The 17828-nt window shown below is 44.9% G+C and overlaps 1 protein-coding gene across 1 annotated transcript; it reads right to left on the reverse strand.

Moving 5' to 3' along the window:
• Positions 1-8449: 8449 nt before the first annotated feature.
• On the reverse strand, positions 8450-12925 carry BAK1 (BCL2 antagonist/killer 1). The gene is made up of 5 exons (XM_056844819.1): positions 12832-12925; positions 11716-11851; positions 11462-11605; positions 8969-9149; positions 8450-8574 (listed from the first exon to the last, which is right to left on the reverse strand). Exons 1-5 carry the CDS (start codon positions 12923-12925, stop codon positions 8470-8472), a joined length of 660 nt encoding a protein of 219 aa, XP_056700797.1. The 3' UTR covers positions 8450-8469.
• Between the last annotated feature and the right edge of the window lie 4903 nt (positions 12926-17828).

A 17828-nucleotide genomic window follows, 5' to 3' on the forward strand; every position in this document is an offset into this window, starting at 1 on the left:
TGTGGGTCTTTTATTGGTGCCTGCTAAACCTGCTATGAGACAAAGAGATTAAGAATAGACCGTGATCTCACTCAGCACCTTTGTGCAGAGCTCATTTGCCTGCTTGGCATGTGTACAACATTGTCATTATTAAGAGATGGGTTTGGTGGTTACCAGTGGGCTCATTTGCTGTGCTGTGACCCACTGCTTCCTGCATGGAACTCACCTATCAGTCTTGGCAGAAGAATGTAGTAAAGGTGTGTGTGTGTGTGTCTCTGCTGTTGTCTCAGAGACGTCTGTGGCCTTTGCAGAAATAATTCAAGAGTTTTCCTAAACCATTAATCAACGCTGCTCCTCCAGCATTACTTGGCTGCGCTGACATTCCATTAGTGCAAGGGGCATTTTAAGGGAAGGTGGTCAAAGTGATGGTTTAGACCAGGGGTGGGGAACCTTTTTTCGGCCAAGGGCCATTTGGATATTTATAACATCATCCGCGGGCCATACAAAATTATCAACTTAAAAATGAGCCGACCAAGCCCCAAGCAGGATGCCCTAGATGACCCCCTCCCCTGCACTGGCAAGCAGTGAGGACACACTGGCTAAGAACTGCCCCCCCGCGCATTCTGGCCCTGCCCCCTTTAACCCCTCCCTTGTTGCCACTTCTGCCCCTAGCCCTCTTGTAGTACAGAGGGAATATGTTTCTCCATGGCCCAGGTGGGAAAGAGTTAACACAATTTCTTGGACGGTCTTAGCAGCTCCATAGCTAACGACTCTTCTGCAAGGGGGAGAAAAGTTCCTTTTCTCAGCAAAACAAACTCACATCTGCCTTGAATAGAGGCTATTCCTGTCTGCGGGTGGGGGAGGATTGACAGTCTTAGATCCTTCTGAGCTAGAGATCTGCCAGGACACACAAAGGGCCAGACCAAATGATTTCGCGGGCCTTAAACGGCCCCCGGGGCTGACGTTCCCCACCCCTGGTTTAGACATTTGAAGTTCATGTCTGTGTGCCTCCCAAGTTTCCCCAGATTATTCTCTGATGTTTCCCAAATCTGCTTTGCTGTGAAGTTTTGGGAATGAGCACAACAAAGCCTGGATGGCTGCTGTGGGGGGTGGGAAAGTTTAGATTTGCACTGCGCTGGCAGCAACACCAGCAATGGGGAACCACACAAGCCTGCCCCCCATGCGGAAAGCATCTCAGTATGCAGGAGATGAAAATCAGGTAGTGCAGAACGTGTGTGCAACGATAACTTCGGTCACACACATACCCATCAGGGTTCAATTCCCCCCCCCCCCGCAGAAAAATGGGATAGTTGTAGCCTGAACACACTAAGCAGAACTCCCATTTCTGACTATGGATTACACACACACACACACACACAATTAACTGGAAGAGACAGACTTACAACAGCAATTGCCCTACCAGGCCTTGAATAGATCCAGAGTGTAATAAAGGCACACACTGGTTTGAAACTGATCAGGCCTGCAGTTTTTGTCACACATGGAGTGACTTTATCAGAATGACATTGACATTGTCTAGTAAAAATCTCCACAATTATTTCTGTTCACCTGGGAGTTCTCGTCAGCAGCCAGCACCATTTTATGGCTGTGCAAGTTAACTGCCCTCATTGATTACTTTTCATTTCCAGTTTCCTTTGATGGCCTCTGCATACCAGCAGTGTGAGATCCTGATTCTTAGAAGAGAAAGGCAGGAATGACATCTGTACTCCTGCAGTTCTTTCAACCGACCTTACACACGTAAGAATACACTCCTCCCAAATCTTTCCCATTTAGAAAAGCTTTGCCCCTACACACTTCATGCAATCCTGCATTTCGACACTATGCCTGTCTGGGTTTTTACAATATTTTCAGCCCTTTTGCAACATTTTAGAAGCGAAGACAAGGAAACAAATGGTGCATAAGGTAATGAATTCTTTAATAATTTTTGCTGCCCCTAAGTATTTTGCGTTCAAGCTTCGTCAGGGGGAATCTAATAAAATGGGGGGAAAACACATAATAATAATATAAACATATGTGATACATGATTAAAACATTTTTAAAAATATTTAGAAAAATTATACATAGGACAATTCACAGAGCATGGACAAAGTGCAATGTCTAATTACATTTTCATATTGTGAAAAATAAATAACAATGTATACTGTATTGTGAATTCGTTTCCCTCTGCACCATTTGTTTCCTTGCCTTCGCTTTGCCTTGGTGGCCCCCCCTTTCTTCCATGTTTTAGGACAACAGTTGAATTTGGTTCAGTGAAGGCTATCTAGCCAGATCACGACTACAACAGAGGCCACACACCTGATGTGCTAAGTTACATTGTACAATGTAGCATAAACATTACCTGCTTTTCATCTCTCACATACTAAGTCTGGATGCCAGAGTGCGCTAGTCACTCCCACAGGTGCTACTTGGCTCTGAGAGCATCTAGACACCTACCACGTTGGCTACAAATCAGAAGATCACACTGCCCTCCATAAAGCTTGGTGCGCACGAAGGAAGAAGAGGTCTTCCAAAAGAACAGCTCCGCTTTCCCAGTAATGGATCAACCTTTTTCATTACAAAACATAACTTCCTCTCTCAGCTTTTTAGAGCAAAAGAAAACCTTTGAAAAATCTGCTCAGCCAGAACCAGCTTTGTTTGCATATATTTTATTTGGAAATATATATTACAACTGCTACTATTCAACATTTCTTTATTGCCAAGTGTGCTAGGCACCGTACAGTTTAAGTACATAAAAGATGTCACTCTCCAGAAAGACAACCCAGTGCATTCCCCATGGGTATATTGTGCAATGAATGCTTAAGACTGGTCCTTTGTCTATATATAAAAAAGGCTAATCTCACATCCCCAAGGGCAGTAGCACCACGATGCCCCCCAGTGGAGGGGTCATTTCCTTTCTTCTCTGATGGAGGTAGAACAGCAAGCGATTGTGTTTTCCTCTGATGCATAAATAAGGCTTGTTCTTGTACATCAAATTATTTATCCGAGTCTACTTGAAGGGCTCCCTCCTCACTTGGTGTTTTGAGAACAGAAGGGGAGAAAAATAACTGCTAGAAGTGCATATTCTGTTAAATATTGCAGACAAGTAAAATTTAAAATCTTAAACCAGTATTCAACACTTCTCCCCAGCAAAGTCAAGAACCAATTGTCCAGAATTCTAGCCATTTGTTAGCTGTTATCCCTGTGACTGGGGCTGTGGCTCAGTGGCAGAACATATTCTTTCCATCCAGAAGTTCTTAGGTTCAGTCCCTGGCATCTCCAGTTAAAAAGGTAAATTGATAGATGATGTGAAAGACCTCTGCCTTGGAATGCCATTGCCAGTCAGAGGATACAACCTTGATATACCAAGGGCCGGGCTCAGTATAAGGCAGTTTCATTCACAGTTGCTCCTGTGACATTTAGCCAATAATTAATTTATTATTAATTAAAATATTTATACCCCAACCAAAGGAAGCAATTCAAAGACTGCAGCCCTGAAGTGCCTCCAGGAGATGTTTACTGCCTCCAGAGAATCACATGATTGACAGCTGTTTTGGAGTTAGGCTAAGATACCACAAAGACCCTGCCTGGTTTGGAGCTATACAGGGGATAGCTAGGTTAGGAGTGTGGTGTGCATTCAAGTGTTTCTGCATTGAAATTATACCCAAAACCTGTTCCTTTGTTTTAGCTCTGGGATATCTGAAAAACAAAAAGCATCCCTAAAATTCTGCATAATGATTGGATTGGGGTGGTGGTATTTCAACCTGGGTAGAACTGGCACCTGGACTCCAAAGAGCCCTGCCACAGTTTTCAATGAGCATTTCAGGAGCATTGATATGTTTTTAGAATCTGTTTTAGATGATGTGGAGGGGGGTCAGGAATATCAGGTATCAGTAGACCAGTCCTCCAGCCACAGTTTGTGGCTAGAGGACTGGTCTACTGATACCTGATATTCCTGACCCCCCTCCACATCATCTAAAACAGATTCTAAAAACATATCAATGCTCCTGAAATTCCACCCTTCCTGAAATGCCAGAATGAAATTAACACAGTTTTAAGCGTACACCCCTAATCCAGTCCACTGGAAAAGTAAAGGTGGCAGTCCCTTTGAATTCCTAGAGGCAAAGTTAAGCTGGTTACACTATGTGGAAATAAGCAGTCTATATAAATAAGATACAAAGCAAGGGAAACTGACTGATAACTACATTATGGTTTCAAGTACATAGGTAAAAACCAAACAGAGGCTTCCTCCCGAAAGACTTCCCATGTACCTCAGGTAGATCTGGCTGCTGGGCCCTCCCACTGGCTCCTTCATCTGGATTCAGAGCTGCCCCCAAAGTGTCAACAACAGCTCTAGTGGCTCGAAGGGTAGGGGACTCAAGAACCTCTCACAGAAGTGGCTGGATCTGGGTTATCCCAACTAGTGTGCTAATCAATGCCTGTAAAGTAGAAGGTGGAGGAATTCAATTCGTAGCTAGCTAGGGACAATTCAAATGGCCAGTCCTCAGCATTTGTTTCCTTCCTTTGGGGATGTTCACATGCTCAAGAGGATAAGTGGAATTCCTCAAACCAACATATTACGGCCCAACATGGAGGCCTGAGCCCCCCCTTAACTTGGGTGTACTCCAAGCATTTAAAACATTGTTATGCACTTGCCTAATCCAAAATCTATACCTTTCCCAGAAGTTGAATGCTGGAACATGTATATTTCATGCAAATTAAGCAGATCTGCACAACTTATTTTGCGTAATTTATTCATAAGGAAGGGCTCAGAACTATACAAGGTATTCACCACCCTCCAATCTCCAGAGGTCTTATTTAGCCCCTTTTGTGGCACCTGAGGTTCCAAACAGCCATTGTGCACCAAGAGCTTTGCGTCATAAAGGCTAGATTCTTGCTATTTTTTAAAACGAAAGCTGGGATTCTCAGGAAGCTGCCTTCTGTATCCAGTAGCAGTTAAGTTGTTTAACAGCTCACCCAGCCCACCTGTACTTACTGCAGTGTTGGAGATACTTCTGGAGACAGTAAATGCTGTTGTGGTCCCAAGTAACCAGAGACATAAAACAGGACAATACTTAAAATATATCTATCTATCTTATTTTAAATACTTCTTAACCCTCCTCTTCCTCCTACAACAGGACCCAAAGCAGTAACTCTGGAAGGAATATGCAAGCTTGTGAGCTGCAAATAATTCTTTGTTGGGTCAAAACAAAAAGGTCTAAGGGTATACGAAGATTTATCAGAGCAATTTCAATTTCTTCTACCATGATTACTATTAGCGGTTTCCCCTGAAGAAGAGCCATTTGCTGAAAATGCACTGCTTCAGTCAATCTTTGCATGCACATAGGAATTTCGTTATTACTTGTTCTAGGGCAGAACTGTCCTCTTGTTAGAAACAGACTTTCTGCATCTTTCTACTTAGTGGCATCCACAGTGGCTGCCAGGCTTGGCAAACTGAGTGGGACAGCTGGTGCTGTACCAGGTCTGCCTGCCAGACTCGCTTCTCCTATTAAGCTATTGGGGAACAGCAAAAAATCTTCTCAGCCAAGCACAGAAGTACCAGCTTCCTTCCTTAGTCACCCCTGAAAGCCTGCTGCAAGCTCCTCCCAGGTAACAAACACAGTATCCCTCATGTGTTCTGCAGCAATTCCATCTCTCTTCCAGACAGTACCACAGTAGCTAGTAGAATCCCAATAGCAGAGGTTTTCAAACTGTGTTTATGGAACCCTGACCGAACAAGCTTGCTTGTTCACACCAGAGTGCCGCAGAAAATCTTCAAATGGTACAAAGATTTAAACAGAATTTAGAACATTATATGCGGGTAATGGCCAATGGCACTCCTGCAATTTCCCCGTTTTGTACTCTCCTCTACATATGAGGAAGGGAAGCTTTTTTTATGTCCACTTGCTTCTTCCCCAAAGCAAAGTCAATCCTGGCTTTCCTCCACTTCACTGAAGTAGAAGGGATTTCAGAAGATCCCAGGAGGCAACATCTTTGTGACAGCGGGGAGCACCAATGCAGACACCATCTGTCTTCATCGCAGAATAATGCTTGGCTTGGAACCTCCTAACATAGCGTGGAACCTCCCTAGCAGTTGGACTCAGTCCCCACGGCAGCCATTTTATGGTTCTCTACCTGTTCTCAAAATTCCAAAAGCGGCTCACGGTTTCAACTAGGTTGGGGATCCCTGGGGTACCCTCTCATTGAGGGATATGAACTAAGTGAGCCACACAGTCCGTTTTAATGCATGGAACTTTAGACAGCATTCCTTTGAAAGGTTTTCTTGAAATAGCTTTGCTCTCACCTTTTAAAAATACAAGAAACTCTGACATTTTAAGGTGCTGCAATCATACTCAATGGGAACTCCACTGGGCTTGTGTGTGTGTAAAGTGCCGTCAAGTCGCAGCCGACTTATGGCGACCCCTTTCTTGGGGGATTTTCATGGCAAGAGACTAACAGAGGTGGTTTGCCAGTGCCTTCCTCTGCACAGAAACCCTGGTCTTCCTTGGTGGTCTCCCATCCAAATACTAACCAGGGCTCACCCTGCTTAGCTTCTGAGATCTGACGAGATCAGGCTAGCCTGGGCCATCCGGGTTAGGGCCCACTGGGCTTACCTCTTGAGTAAATTTCCACAGGAGTGGGTTGATATCCTGGGAATGAAAAGACATGCCTGTAATATAGACTCTATAACTTCAAATATTAATAGCCAAATTACAAATTTAAACAAAACAAAAATATTGCTGGAGGCATTTGAAAGAAAACCCAGGCAGAGCAACTTTTAAAATGTAAACTTCCAGGATGGACAGATGAAACCTGGGTGCTTCCAAGTCTCCCACTTAAGAGCTTATGGTAAAAGAAAGGGAGCCGTGAAAGAGCTGCTAAGACGCTCTAAATACTAACATCCTTATGGCTTTGTAAAGCAAGGAAAAAGAATCAATTGCAAGTATGCGTGCCCCTGGCTTGCAAGCGAACACACAGATGTGCATTTGAAATCTCGGCTCCACTGAAGTCATCTGATGTTTTATCCAAGATTTCAACACAGAAATATCTAGCAACAGGAAAAGCAGGTTTAGAAAAGATGTGGAATACAGCTAGTTTTTAAAAACCAAGATAACTTCAAACACAAAACTGTTGGGGGCTAGACTCTTTACATGATTGTATCTCATACGTCTCAGGATGCTGCATTTCCACAAAAATGGTTGATGCAAGAAGAGCTCCAATTAAGTGTGATGCAGCCCCTGAGCAATTCCAAATCCCTCTGATTTCAGTGGCAGACGTAAGCACATGCTTAACACTCCTATTGAAAATAATGGGACAGGGCAGCCCACTCTTAGGCTTGTCTACTCAGAAGCAGCTCTTACTGATAGACTCACTATGTTTGCATAGGAATGCAGCCTTAAAAGTGTGTGTTGGCTGAATCATGTACATGTTGTCTGGGGGGAAAGTGACATCCTAAATCAGGGATTAACAGGAAAGAGTTTTCCCCCCAATCATCTGTATAAGGCAAATCTAAATGCCAGCTAGTGATTGTCAAAAGGGCAAACAACTACAACCGTATATTTGAAAAAAGCAACAGTCACCCCTCCGTTCTTTGCCATGTTGCTGTTCATCTTGAAAAGGCACAGATAATGTTGCTGATGCACAGGAAACAGAGTGGCATCCTCAAGATTAAAATTGGAACAGGCTCTATACAAATCCTTTCAAAGCAGCTGGCTCTATCCACTAGCTGAAAGACAAGGACCAATGCAGAGTAATAAAGAGGAAGACAATACAGAAAGCCACTGGTAAGGACCAAGTGCCATGCCCAGGTGAGGAAGTACTCTGTACTAATAATGAGAACCCTGAAGCCCACATCCATTGCTGTATCACCGATAGGATCTCCCCGCCCCCACAGAATATATGAGGTCTGAATGTCCACTCAATGAATGTTGCTATACTCCTCATAACTGTTGACCTGCTAATAAATCAAGGGACAGGTAGGAGGATTCTCCCAATCAGCTGAATGCCACACGATTACAACAGCACCAGAAAAGTTCACAGAGATGGGAAGAAGTGATCCAAGCACACATATGCAGAACACGTAACGATGCCACACACGGCCCATCATGCTTCTGCTTTCCATGGGGATGGGATTGCAAGAGGTTATATTAGAACTGGCCCTGAGATTGTTCTGGAAAAGGATTTGTCGTTCATAGAGACTTCCTGGAGGAGATGCTCCCCTCCCCCTTCTCGCACACAACATTGTGAATCTGCCTTGAGCAACTGTTGGCCCCTGCGGCCTCCAGAAATAATAAATCCTCTTCCATGCTTCTTTTTAATACTACACTGTGGATTCCCTGCTGTAAATACACTGGTGCCACGCTGGAATTGATGCCGCCAGTTGCAATGGAGTTTTCCTTTGGTTATTTCTTGAGTCCATCTTTCATTGAAAGCATCACCACAGAGCAGCACATCAGTAGCTGGCGTGCGTGTGGCCACCAGCATGATTCCCCTCAGTCATGGCTTGAAGAAGCGACGTACCACAAACTGGCCCAGGAGGATCAACGCTGCCAAAGCGATCATGTACTTCAAATAAACATTGCTTAAGTCCATTGCTGCCACCTAGTGGGAGAGAAAGGTGATGTCACTTAAAGATTTCATGCATCTGTCCTCAGAGATAGACCATGTGTATTAAAGGAAAAATATTATTCCATAACCAGCTTGTTTCTACACCAACTGTACGTGTTCTGGGAATCCACAGCCAATTTCAAGTTCCAAGCACAAAGATGTGTGCATCACTGTGGCATGTTTTCTTCACTTCTTAGGAAGAAAAGGGTTAATGTGACTAAAAGATCACAGGAAAGAGGCTGAAGATGCCAGGGGGCCTAGCAGAGGAGCCACACAGCTTTTCTATCAACAGCTAAGGGAGGAGATCCAGTGGTGGTCAGATCAGATTTAAGACACTTTCACATTAAGATGAATAATTATGTTTTAAAAAAATGTGTCTGGGACTTACCCATCCTCCTTGCTGGGCAATCCACCGGGCGATGCGGTTGTGAAGCACGAAGTCTGCTATGAAGCGGGTGATTCTTATCAGGAAGCCAGTCATCCCATGCTGGTATACATGGATGGCCATCCTGTAGCCAAAGCCCAGCAGTGCTATTACACGACCCCAGTTTATACCGCTGTCAAACAAACTGTGGGAAAGAGGAGACAGAGTTTGGGCAGCCTTTCATGGCTGGCTATTTGCTGTCTTCTACGGGGACTTTGCTCGTTCATCTTCTGCTGGCAGCAATGAAGCATCGTTTGGACACACCACTGTGCAATAGTGTGCTGGTGTGTTTATCTGCACACTTAAGCAGCACCAATAAACCAGACCATTTCCGGTTCGGGTGAGAGTTGGAGCAACACCTTCAAACTGAACCTCCTCCGTGAGAACTGTACTTCTAATATAATTTCATTCAACCTGGATACTTAGAATCTCAGCAGATTACTTTGAAGTTGCTTTAAAGAAGTTAACTTTGAATTACTGCTATCTGAAGAGGAGTACTCTGGAACTTAAGCAGCACCAATAAACCAGACCGCCCCTTTGCCTTTATGCTGTCAGGGAAGACAAACCATCTACACGAGCATACCCTTGAAAGACATTGTCTTGTTCAAGATATTCCTTCTCTGATGGAGCAGCAAATACACCTGCTAGTGGAATTCAGATACTTCCCTGTGTGTGTTAAGTGCCCTCAAGATGCTTGCGACTTACGGTGATTCTATTAATGACCTCCAAAACATCCTATCATTATCAGCCTTGCTCAGGTCTGGCAAACTAAGGGCCGTGGCTTCCTTTATAGAGTCAATCTATTTCATGTTGGGTCTTCCTGTTTCCCTGCTGCCTTCAACCTTTCCCAGCATTATTATCTTTTTCAGTGAGACTTGTCTTCTCATAATGTGACCAAATTACAATGGCCTCAGTTTAGTCAATTTAGCTTCTAGGTACTCCCCTACCACTTGTCTAAAGGTAAACATGCATTTCTTAGAAAGCAAGCTAGATGTGCTTTTCTCAAGGGCTGATCTTGCTCTGGAACTTGCAAACTCACGTTCAAATAGGGCTATGGCTCAGTCACGATACAATTTCATCTAAATGGAAAACCACACCTGCCATACAGTCACAAGACCAAATCATGTTCTCATGTACTGTGAACAGTCAGCGCTTGTGTATCAAGCATTATTACCAGTAGTGGATGCTTGCAGAGTCTGCAATCCAGGACCTACAAAGCCACTGACAGAGGAACCCCCAATTTATATTAGAATGATCCAGTAAGCAACCTGACTCTGTCCTTTGCCCTACATGCAGGTGAAGTGGCAAGGGGAAAGGAGGGGAAGGCAGAATGCTATTCAGCTCACTCTCTACTTATCAGCTTGCTGGAATATTTCCAAGATTTTTCATTTAAAAAAGCTGGTTGAAAGCATAGACTTTGTACGCGCGCACACACACACACACACACACAACTTTCCCAGTATAACACACAGGCTCTATGTGTTTTCAAATGTGACTCTACTTTTGATATATCCTTTGGGGGTAACTAGCAGGGCCTTTTCTGTGGTGGGGCCCCATGTCTACGGAGGTTTACGTTCAGAGGCTTGTACAGACAGCTCACCCAAATTTATTAAGGAAGGTATTTTGTTGACTGGCCAATGCTGCCACTGTGATTCGTTCTTATCTGTGATTCTAGTTTTTTCTTTAACACATTTTAAAATGTATTTTATTAACTGGTTGTTAGTTGCTTGGAGATCTTATTTGGCTGACTGATGGGACAAGCATTTTAGAATAATCACATAAAAAAACAAAATAGGATAGCAGTATTATAACACAGATACAAAATTCACTGCCTTACATGAACTTGGAAATCCACACACAGTAACTGGGAGATTTAGAAGGCCTAGCATGGAATGTAGAGAGTTAAAAACAGAGGAAAAGAAAGCACCATAGGTTAATTTACCTGGTTGCAGAACATTGACCACAATGCTGCTTGGCTTCCCAAGGAGGGGAGAGCAGGAAGAGAGGACAGAAGAGACAGTTAAACAATATTCACAGTGGACTGTCCCCAGGTAAACTTCAAACAATCCGGGCCAAAAACAATCTCAAGCGTAATGCAGACTGGAGCAGTAAAGCACGATTAAAACAGGGGACAGACTGTGGAACCCAGGTGTGTGTATGTAGAGGGGTGTCAGCAAGTCTAGGGAACATCTAAGAAGAACTGCGGGAGTGTAATGGCTTACGGCTACGGGGAAGCAAGGAACTGGGATTCAATTAAGTGTTTCAAAACAACGGATGGTATAGTAGGAGCTTCAGTAGAAGCTTTGGCCTTCACTTCAGTCTTTAGCCTTCACTTGCCCTCTGATAAGGGGACCCAAACAGGGCTACACCTGGCAACTCTGGATGGTGGAAACTGAACCCAACTTAACTATGACACTGAGGACGGTAAGAATCTGGGTGGCTACCTGCCAGACTTACCTGGAGGCTATTCTGGTGAAGTACTCATAGGCATTGTCCCTTGTCAGCTGCAGGGATCCCAGCATCTCACAGAACTCTTTATCATACCGCGCATTGATGTCATCGCCAATGGTGGCCAGGCGCCTCCCCACAAGGTTGCTGGTACTGCCAGGAGACAACCAAAATGTGTTAGCCAGGAACGTGGATGGAGGCAAGGCATCGACCTTGCCTTGGATTCAGGGAGGGAACCGGGGTTAAATTCTGCAGCACTCTACCTGCCTGGCTCCTGCTGGATTGCCGCGATTTCCGGATCTATTGGCACATCTGCCTCATTCTGCTCCAGCTCCTGCTGGTATCGGTGGTAAGCATAGCTCCGGAACACTTCCTCTGTCTGCTGGGCCACCTGGTCTTCTGCAGAAGAAACAGAAATAGGAAGAGGGTCAAAGGCAAGCAGGCAGCTCTAGTTAGAGAATATATTCAGTTCTTGTATAATGAATGAATAACATCTTGGGGGAGATAAAGGTCTTTTATGCATGAGCTGGATCTCCCTGCTTGGACATGGGTTCATTGCACATTAAAGTAACCCGGGTTGGGGGAAACTGTATGCATTGGCTTGAATGATCAGGGACGAAACTGTGTGCTAATCGAACCATGAATACAGAAAAACAGTCTCCCAAGCTCAAATCAAGTCCCACCCCTTTAAATGCTGCTCTGTAATTGGCTTACTGTGAGAGAAGATATCCTTCCCCCCAAACCCAACTGCAGCATAAAAAAGCATTTTAAGAACAAAAAACAAAAAAAGGAGCAATCTGAAAGGGGGGGGGGAGAAATCAAAGCCTTGTTTTAAAAAAGCCTTTCCTTTGCTCAGAAAGAGCTCCAGGTAGCAGGAAGCACTGGAATCCCTGCCTCTTTACACACTGCTTCGTGATTGGCTGTGAGAGAAGCCAATCTTCTGTGTTTCCCCCTAACGCAGTATGCACGCTCTGTGACTCCGGAATGAGCCAGGATGAACGGTTTAATTCGGGCCAGAAGAGGAATGGGAAAAGCTGGGTTTGTTTTGCATCGAAACAGCGTTGAGCTTCCAAGGAATGAGATAGCATGCATACAGAAAAATTTGATCCTGGTTGAAACAGGGAATAAAGGAGGTTAACGCGACCATGCACAAATGATCATAGGTACAGCTTCAATTTAGCATTCTCTAAGCCACTTGACAAATGTGAGTGAACCTGATCCACAGCTAGATGGCAACCCCCTTTTTGACTGAAGCACAATATCAACCACTTTCATAGTGACCGTGGCGCTGACCTACAGGAGGTTAAGAAATCTGAGGATTCTAGATGCAGCTTGCTTAACTCAGAACTAAGACTGGGTCAGTTTGCCAGTCATGGTACCTGGGCCACAGCACTCTCTCCCTACTATTTCTCTTACTGGGGAAGTGGCAGAGTTGGCTGACATGTTCAACAGCACAGACATATCAGAAGCCATGATAACTAATAATGTAAACTGTATTTTCAAAGACAGGATGGGATTTAACCCCACCATCACCACCCCAGGTTGCTGGGGATTAGCGGTGAGGGATGAATATTCCCAGTTCTCATTCTATTGCCTTGAAGTGCATATTGGTTGGGAAAAAAATGTGGTTTGACCATTCCTGCAGATGAGCACCTTATTTCAAGGTCCAATTGAAGGAGCAAGCAATTACTTTTAGAGTCTTAGAGGAGCTTATAGTGGCTGATTTAATTGGTTGATGGTTTGAAGGTTGCCCATTGTTAGCTATGGCTAACTATGATTAATTATTTTAATGTGCTTATTCTTAAATTGTTGGTTTCAAACTCCTTTTGTATGCATGCTTGGATCCCGCTGGAAGAAAAGCAGGGTAGAAGATTTTAAAATAAATATAGATGGCTTGGGGCCAGGGAATCCGAAGGAGGCTGCCCATCAATTAAGATCATCAGGAGAGACCCCGCATTCTGTGGTCCCCAGTGCTGGAGGGACAGAACCTTGCAGTCATGGAAGCTTGGTCACTGAATTTCCATCCCAAAGCAACTCACCTGGTGCCCAGCTTATCTAGTTTTAAATACCAGGTGAAGATTTTGTTTAGCCAGATCTTTAGTTAGAATTTGTGTATATTTGTGTATGTGAGTGTGCCTTTGAATATCTTAGATAGCTGGCTGAATGAACACATGAAGCTGCCTTATACTGAATCAGGTCCATCGAAGTCAGTATTGTCTACTCAGACCGGCAGAGGCTCTCCAGGGTCTCAGGCAGAGGTCTTTCACATCATCTACTCGCCTAGTCCCTTTAACTAAAGATGCCGGGGATTGAACCTGGGACCTCCTGCATGCCAAGCAGTCACTCTACCACTGAGCCACAGCCCCTCCCCGTTATGTTATAATTTGCTCCTTGCTCTAATCTTACATTTTAATGGTAGTTTAAGGCTGTATTGTTAGACTGTTTATGTTTTGCAAAGTATATTTTATGTATTACTGCTGCACACCACCTTGGGAGCAGTTTGATCAGGAGGACAACTTATAAATCTTGTCAGTAAATTTCACAAAACTTACTCCTGTATGGGGAGAAAAAAGCTTTTGATCATGACCACAAGAGGGCAGCACAAAACAAAACCAAGTAGACTAGGAGGAACATTTGAATGGGGAACATTCAAAAGATATTAATGCAGAGGCTTGTACCTGTTAATCCACTACCACCTACTAAGTATGCAACATCATAATCAAATGGCCCCAAGCCATTTATGTCCTAAAAATTAGGACATAAAAACAGCACTCCAGGCAAGGCAGCTATTTTTAGAGGCATATTTATAGTCTATGCCTATTATGCACACACATTTAATGCGACCCTTGTGACTGATGGCTAGGGTTGCCAGGTCTGTAGTGGGAGACCTCCCAGCAACCTGTTTAGTTGCCCCTTGGTGCCTAAAATGCTGGCAGAAGGAAATGGGGGAAGGGGTCCACCAGTGCACTGTCACGGCCAGTGAAAACCATAGAGTTGCTGCAAATCCTAGAGCGCCCCCGATGGCATTCCTAGTTTTCACTGGAATTGATGTTAGCGTTCCTGTCCCTACTCCCAAAATGCTCAGGGTTTGCCAGCTGCAGCCTGGCAACAGTACAAGTGATGGCCATCAGACAGCTGCTTAACGTTAGGCTTGATTGTTGCGTGTCACTGTTATAAGTACCTGGGGAAAAAATCGAGGATCTAGGATTTTATCCTCTGGGCAAGATGAACAGTAGGAAACAACTCTCCTCCACTGGCTCTCAGAAGCCACTGGAAGAAGGATAGGGCTTCTCATGGCTACTAGTAAAAATGGATACTAGTGCATACCTATTATCTCCAGGATCAGAGGAGCATGCCTATTATATTAGGTGCTTTGAAACACAGGCAGGATAATGTTGCTGTAGTCGTCTTGTTTGTGGGCTTCCTAGAGGCACCAGGTTGGCCACTGCTGTGAACAGACTGCTGGACTTGATGGCCCTTGGTCTGATCCAGCATGGCTTTTATTATGTTCTTATGGGGGGAGAAAGGCTGCCTAAAATCTTAATATTGGGTTGGATCCAGGAAGCTATGCAAGGGGGTGGGTGGGAGGTGGCTGTCTGTCCCATCTACTGCTGTGGTGTTGCACCACTGCTGACCTGGTGGTATTTACTTCTGCTTGGGCCGATCAAAGAGCACAGTAATGAAACAGAACTCCAGGAAGCAGCACTAGGTAAAGTATTTCTGCACATGAACTTGCAAGGAGGAACAAGTCCCTACTCAGTCCAAGTCTGATAGTGTCAAATTTGCATGTGAATTCCAACTCAGCAGTTTCTCCCTGCCTTAGACATTTTTTTCTACTGAAGCACTGCCAGCACTAAGTCATTATATCTGAAGGCCCATAGAGCCTGAAATGCTCCCCCCACTGGTTTCTTTCCATTTTTAATGTCTGATTCGTACCCATTTAGTCTCTTGCATATACAGTGAGGGTAAAAAGTATTTGATCCCCTGCTAAATTTGCCCATTTGCCCTCTGACGAAGAAATGACCAGTCCATAATTTTAATGATTGGTTTATTGTAGCTGTGAGAGACAGAATAACAACAGGAAAAACCCCAGAAACCCAGAAGACAAAAGTCAGAGATTGATGTGCATTAAAGGTAAAGGTCCCCTGTGCAAGCACTGGGTCATTCCTGACCCATGGGGTGACGTCACATCCCGACGTTTTCTAGGCAGACTTTGTTTACAGGGTGGTTTGCCAGTGCCTTCCCCAGTCATCTTCCCTTTACCCCCAGCAAGCTGGGTACTCATTTTACCGACCTCAGAAGGATGGAAGGCTGAGTCGACCTTGAGCCGGCTACCTGAAACCGACTTCCGTCGGGATCGAACTCAGGTCGTGAGCAGAGCTTTTGACTGCAGTACTGCAGCTTAGCACTCTGTGCCACGGGGCTCTTCGATGTGCATTATAATGAGTGAAATAAGTATTTGATCCCCTATCAACCAGCCGGGTTAGGGTTAGGGTTCTGCTGTCGACAGAAGCAATCAATCCATCAGATTCCAAACAAGACCAAAGAGCTGTCCAAGGATGTCAGGGACAAGATTGTAGACCTGCACAAGGCTGGACTGGGCTACAAGACTATTGCCAAGCAGCTTGATGAGAAAAGCAGCCGAAAATGAACAGTAAACCTGAAGCACCCGGCAATGAAAAAAGTGGAGGCACAGAAACTAAAGAAACCCATCTGCCAAAAGTTTGGGGCAACTGTGTCTGGCACCTACAGAACAGCAAAGATGGCACCAGATCCTAATTTCCAAAGGCACTCACTCTGTGTAGCCTCTGGGAAAGACCTCACCTTATCGTGAGGTTCCTCAGGAAGAAGGGGGTTCTTCAGACATCCAGTGGGTCAGACTGTTTAGGAGTGGGGAAGGGGAAGATAGAATTTGGAAGGCAGAAGCATTGGGTGGGGGTTTAACTCTTCTCTCAGCCACTGCCAGTCCCCTCTGCTTCCCCCCCAGCAGCTGGCAAACACATGACTTGGAATCCTGGCTGGGGAAGGGGAGTGGGAGGCAGAAGCAACAGAGAGGGGAAGGCTTTACAACCCCTTCCCCCAATCCACTGTTTCTCTCTTCCAGACTGAGCTTTCCTCCCATTGCACTGTAGATATTCAGTACAGACCAGCCTTCCCAGACCCTTCCCACCCTTTTCCCCAAGGAGCTTAGGGCAGCATATGTCACCCCCCATTTTATCTTCAAACCCTCACAAAGCAAAGAACGGTAGGCTGAGAAAGAATGACTAGCCCAACATCACATAGTAACCTACAGGACAGAGTAGATAATTCAGTCTGGATTTTCCCATCCAAAGCCAACACTCTAACCACCGTACAACGCTCTCATGTAACATTGCAGAGAGTTGGCTGTGACTCAGTGGTAGAACATCTGCTTGGCATGCAGAAGGTCCCAGGTTCAATTCCCTGGCATCACCAGTTAAAAGGATCAGGTACCAGGTGATGTGAAAGAACATAAGAACATAAGAAAGGCCCTACTGGATCAGACCAAGACCCGGAAGCCACAAACAAGATGACTGCAGCAGCACCATCTTGCCTGCGTTCCACAGCACCTAATATAATAGGCATGCTCCTCTGATACTAGAGAGAATAGGTATGCAGCATGACTAGTATCCATTTTAACTAATAGCCATGAATACCCCTTTCCTCCATGAATATGTCCACTCCCCTCTTAAAGCCCTCCAAGTTGGCAGCCAACACCACATCCTGGGGCAGGGAGTTCCACAATTTAACTATGCATTGTGTGAAAAAATACGTCCTTTTATCTGTTTTGAATCTGTCACCCTCCAGCTTCAGCAGATGACCCCGCGTTCTAGTATTATGGGAGAGGGAGAAAAACTTCTCCCTGTCCACTCTCTCCAAACCATGCATAATTTTATAGACCTCTATCATGTCTCCCCTCAGCCGCCTTTTTTCCAAGCTAAACAGCCCTAAGCGTCCTAACCGCTCCCCATAGGATAGCTGCTCTAGACCAATACCTGAGACACTGGAGAGCTGCTGCCAGTGCGTGCAGACAGTATAACCGTGATAGACCAATAGTCTGATTCAGCGCAAGGCAGCTACTTAGGCATCATTAATTCTGGCCTAAAGAGCACGTCAAGGTCTTCACACAAGTGCAGTCAAGCATACAGACTGTCAAATGAGAATTCCTTGTTGTCTTTTCAGTTTCTCTCTCCCATTTGGGGTGTGGACTGACAGACGCGCATAGCTCTATTTATTTTAAACTCAACACTTTCACTTCAGGTAGGAGGTTAAGTGGGGAAATGAACGGCATCCACCCAGTCCCACAACAGAGGAACAAGAGATTTCCCCACACTGCACCAGAATGAGTATAAATTCT

Source organism: Euleptes europaea, chromosome 2, assembly GCF_029931775.1.
Source record: "Euleptes europaea isolate rEulEur1 chromosome 2, rEulEur1.hap1, whole genome shotgun sequence".
NCBI classification, from domain to species: domain Eukaryota; kingdom Metazoa; phylum Chordata; class Lepidosauria; order Squamata; family Sphaerodactylidae; genus Euleptes; species Euleptes europaea.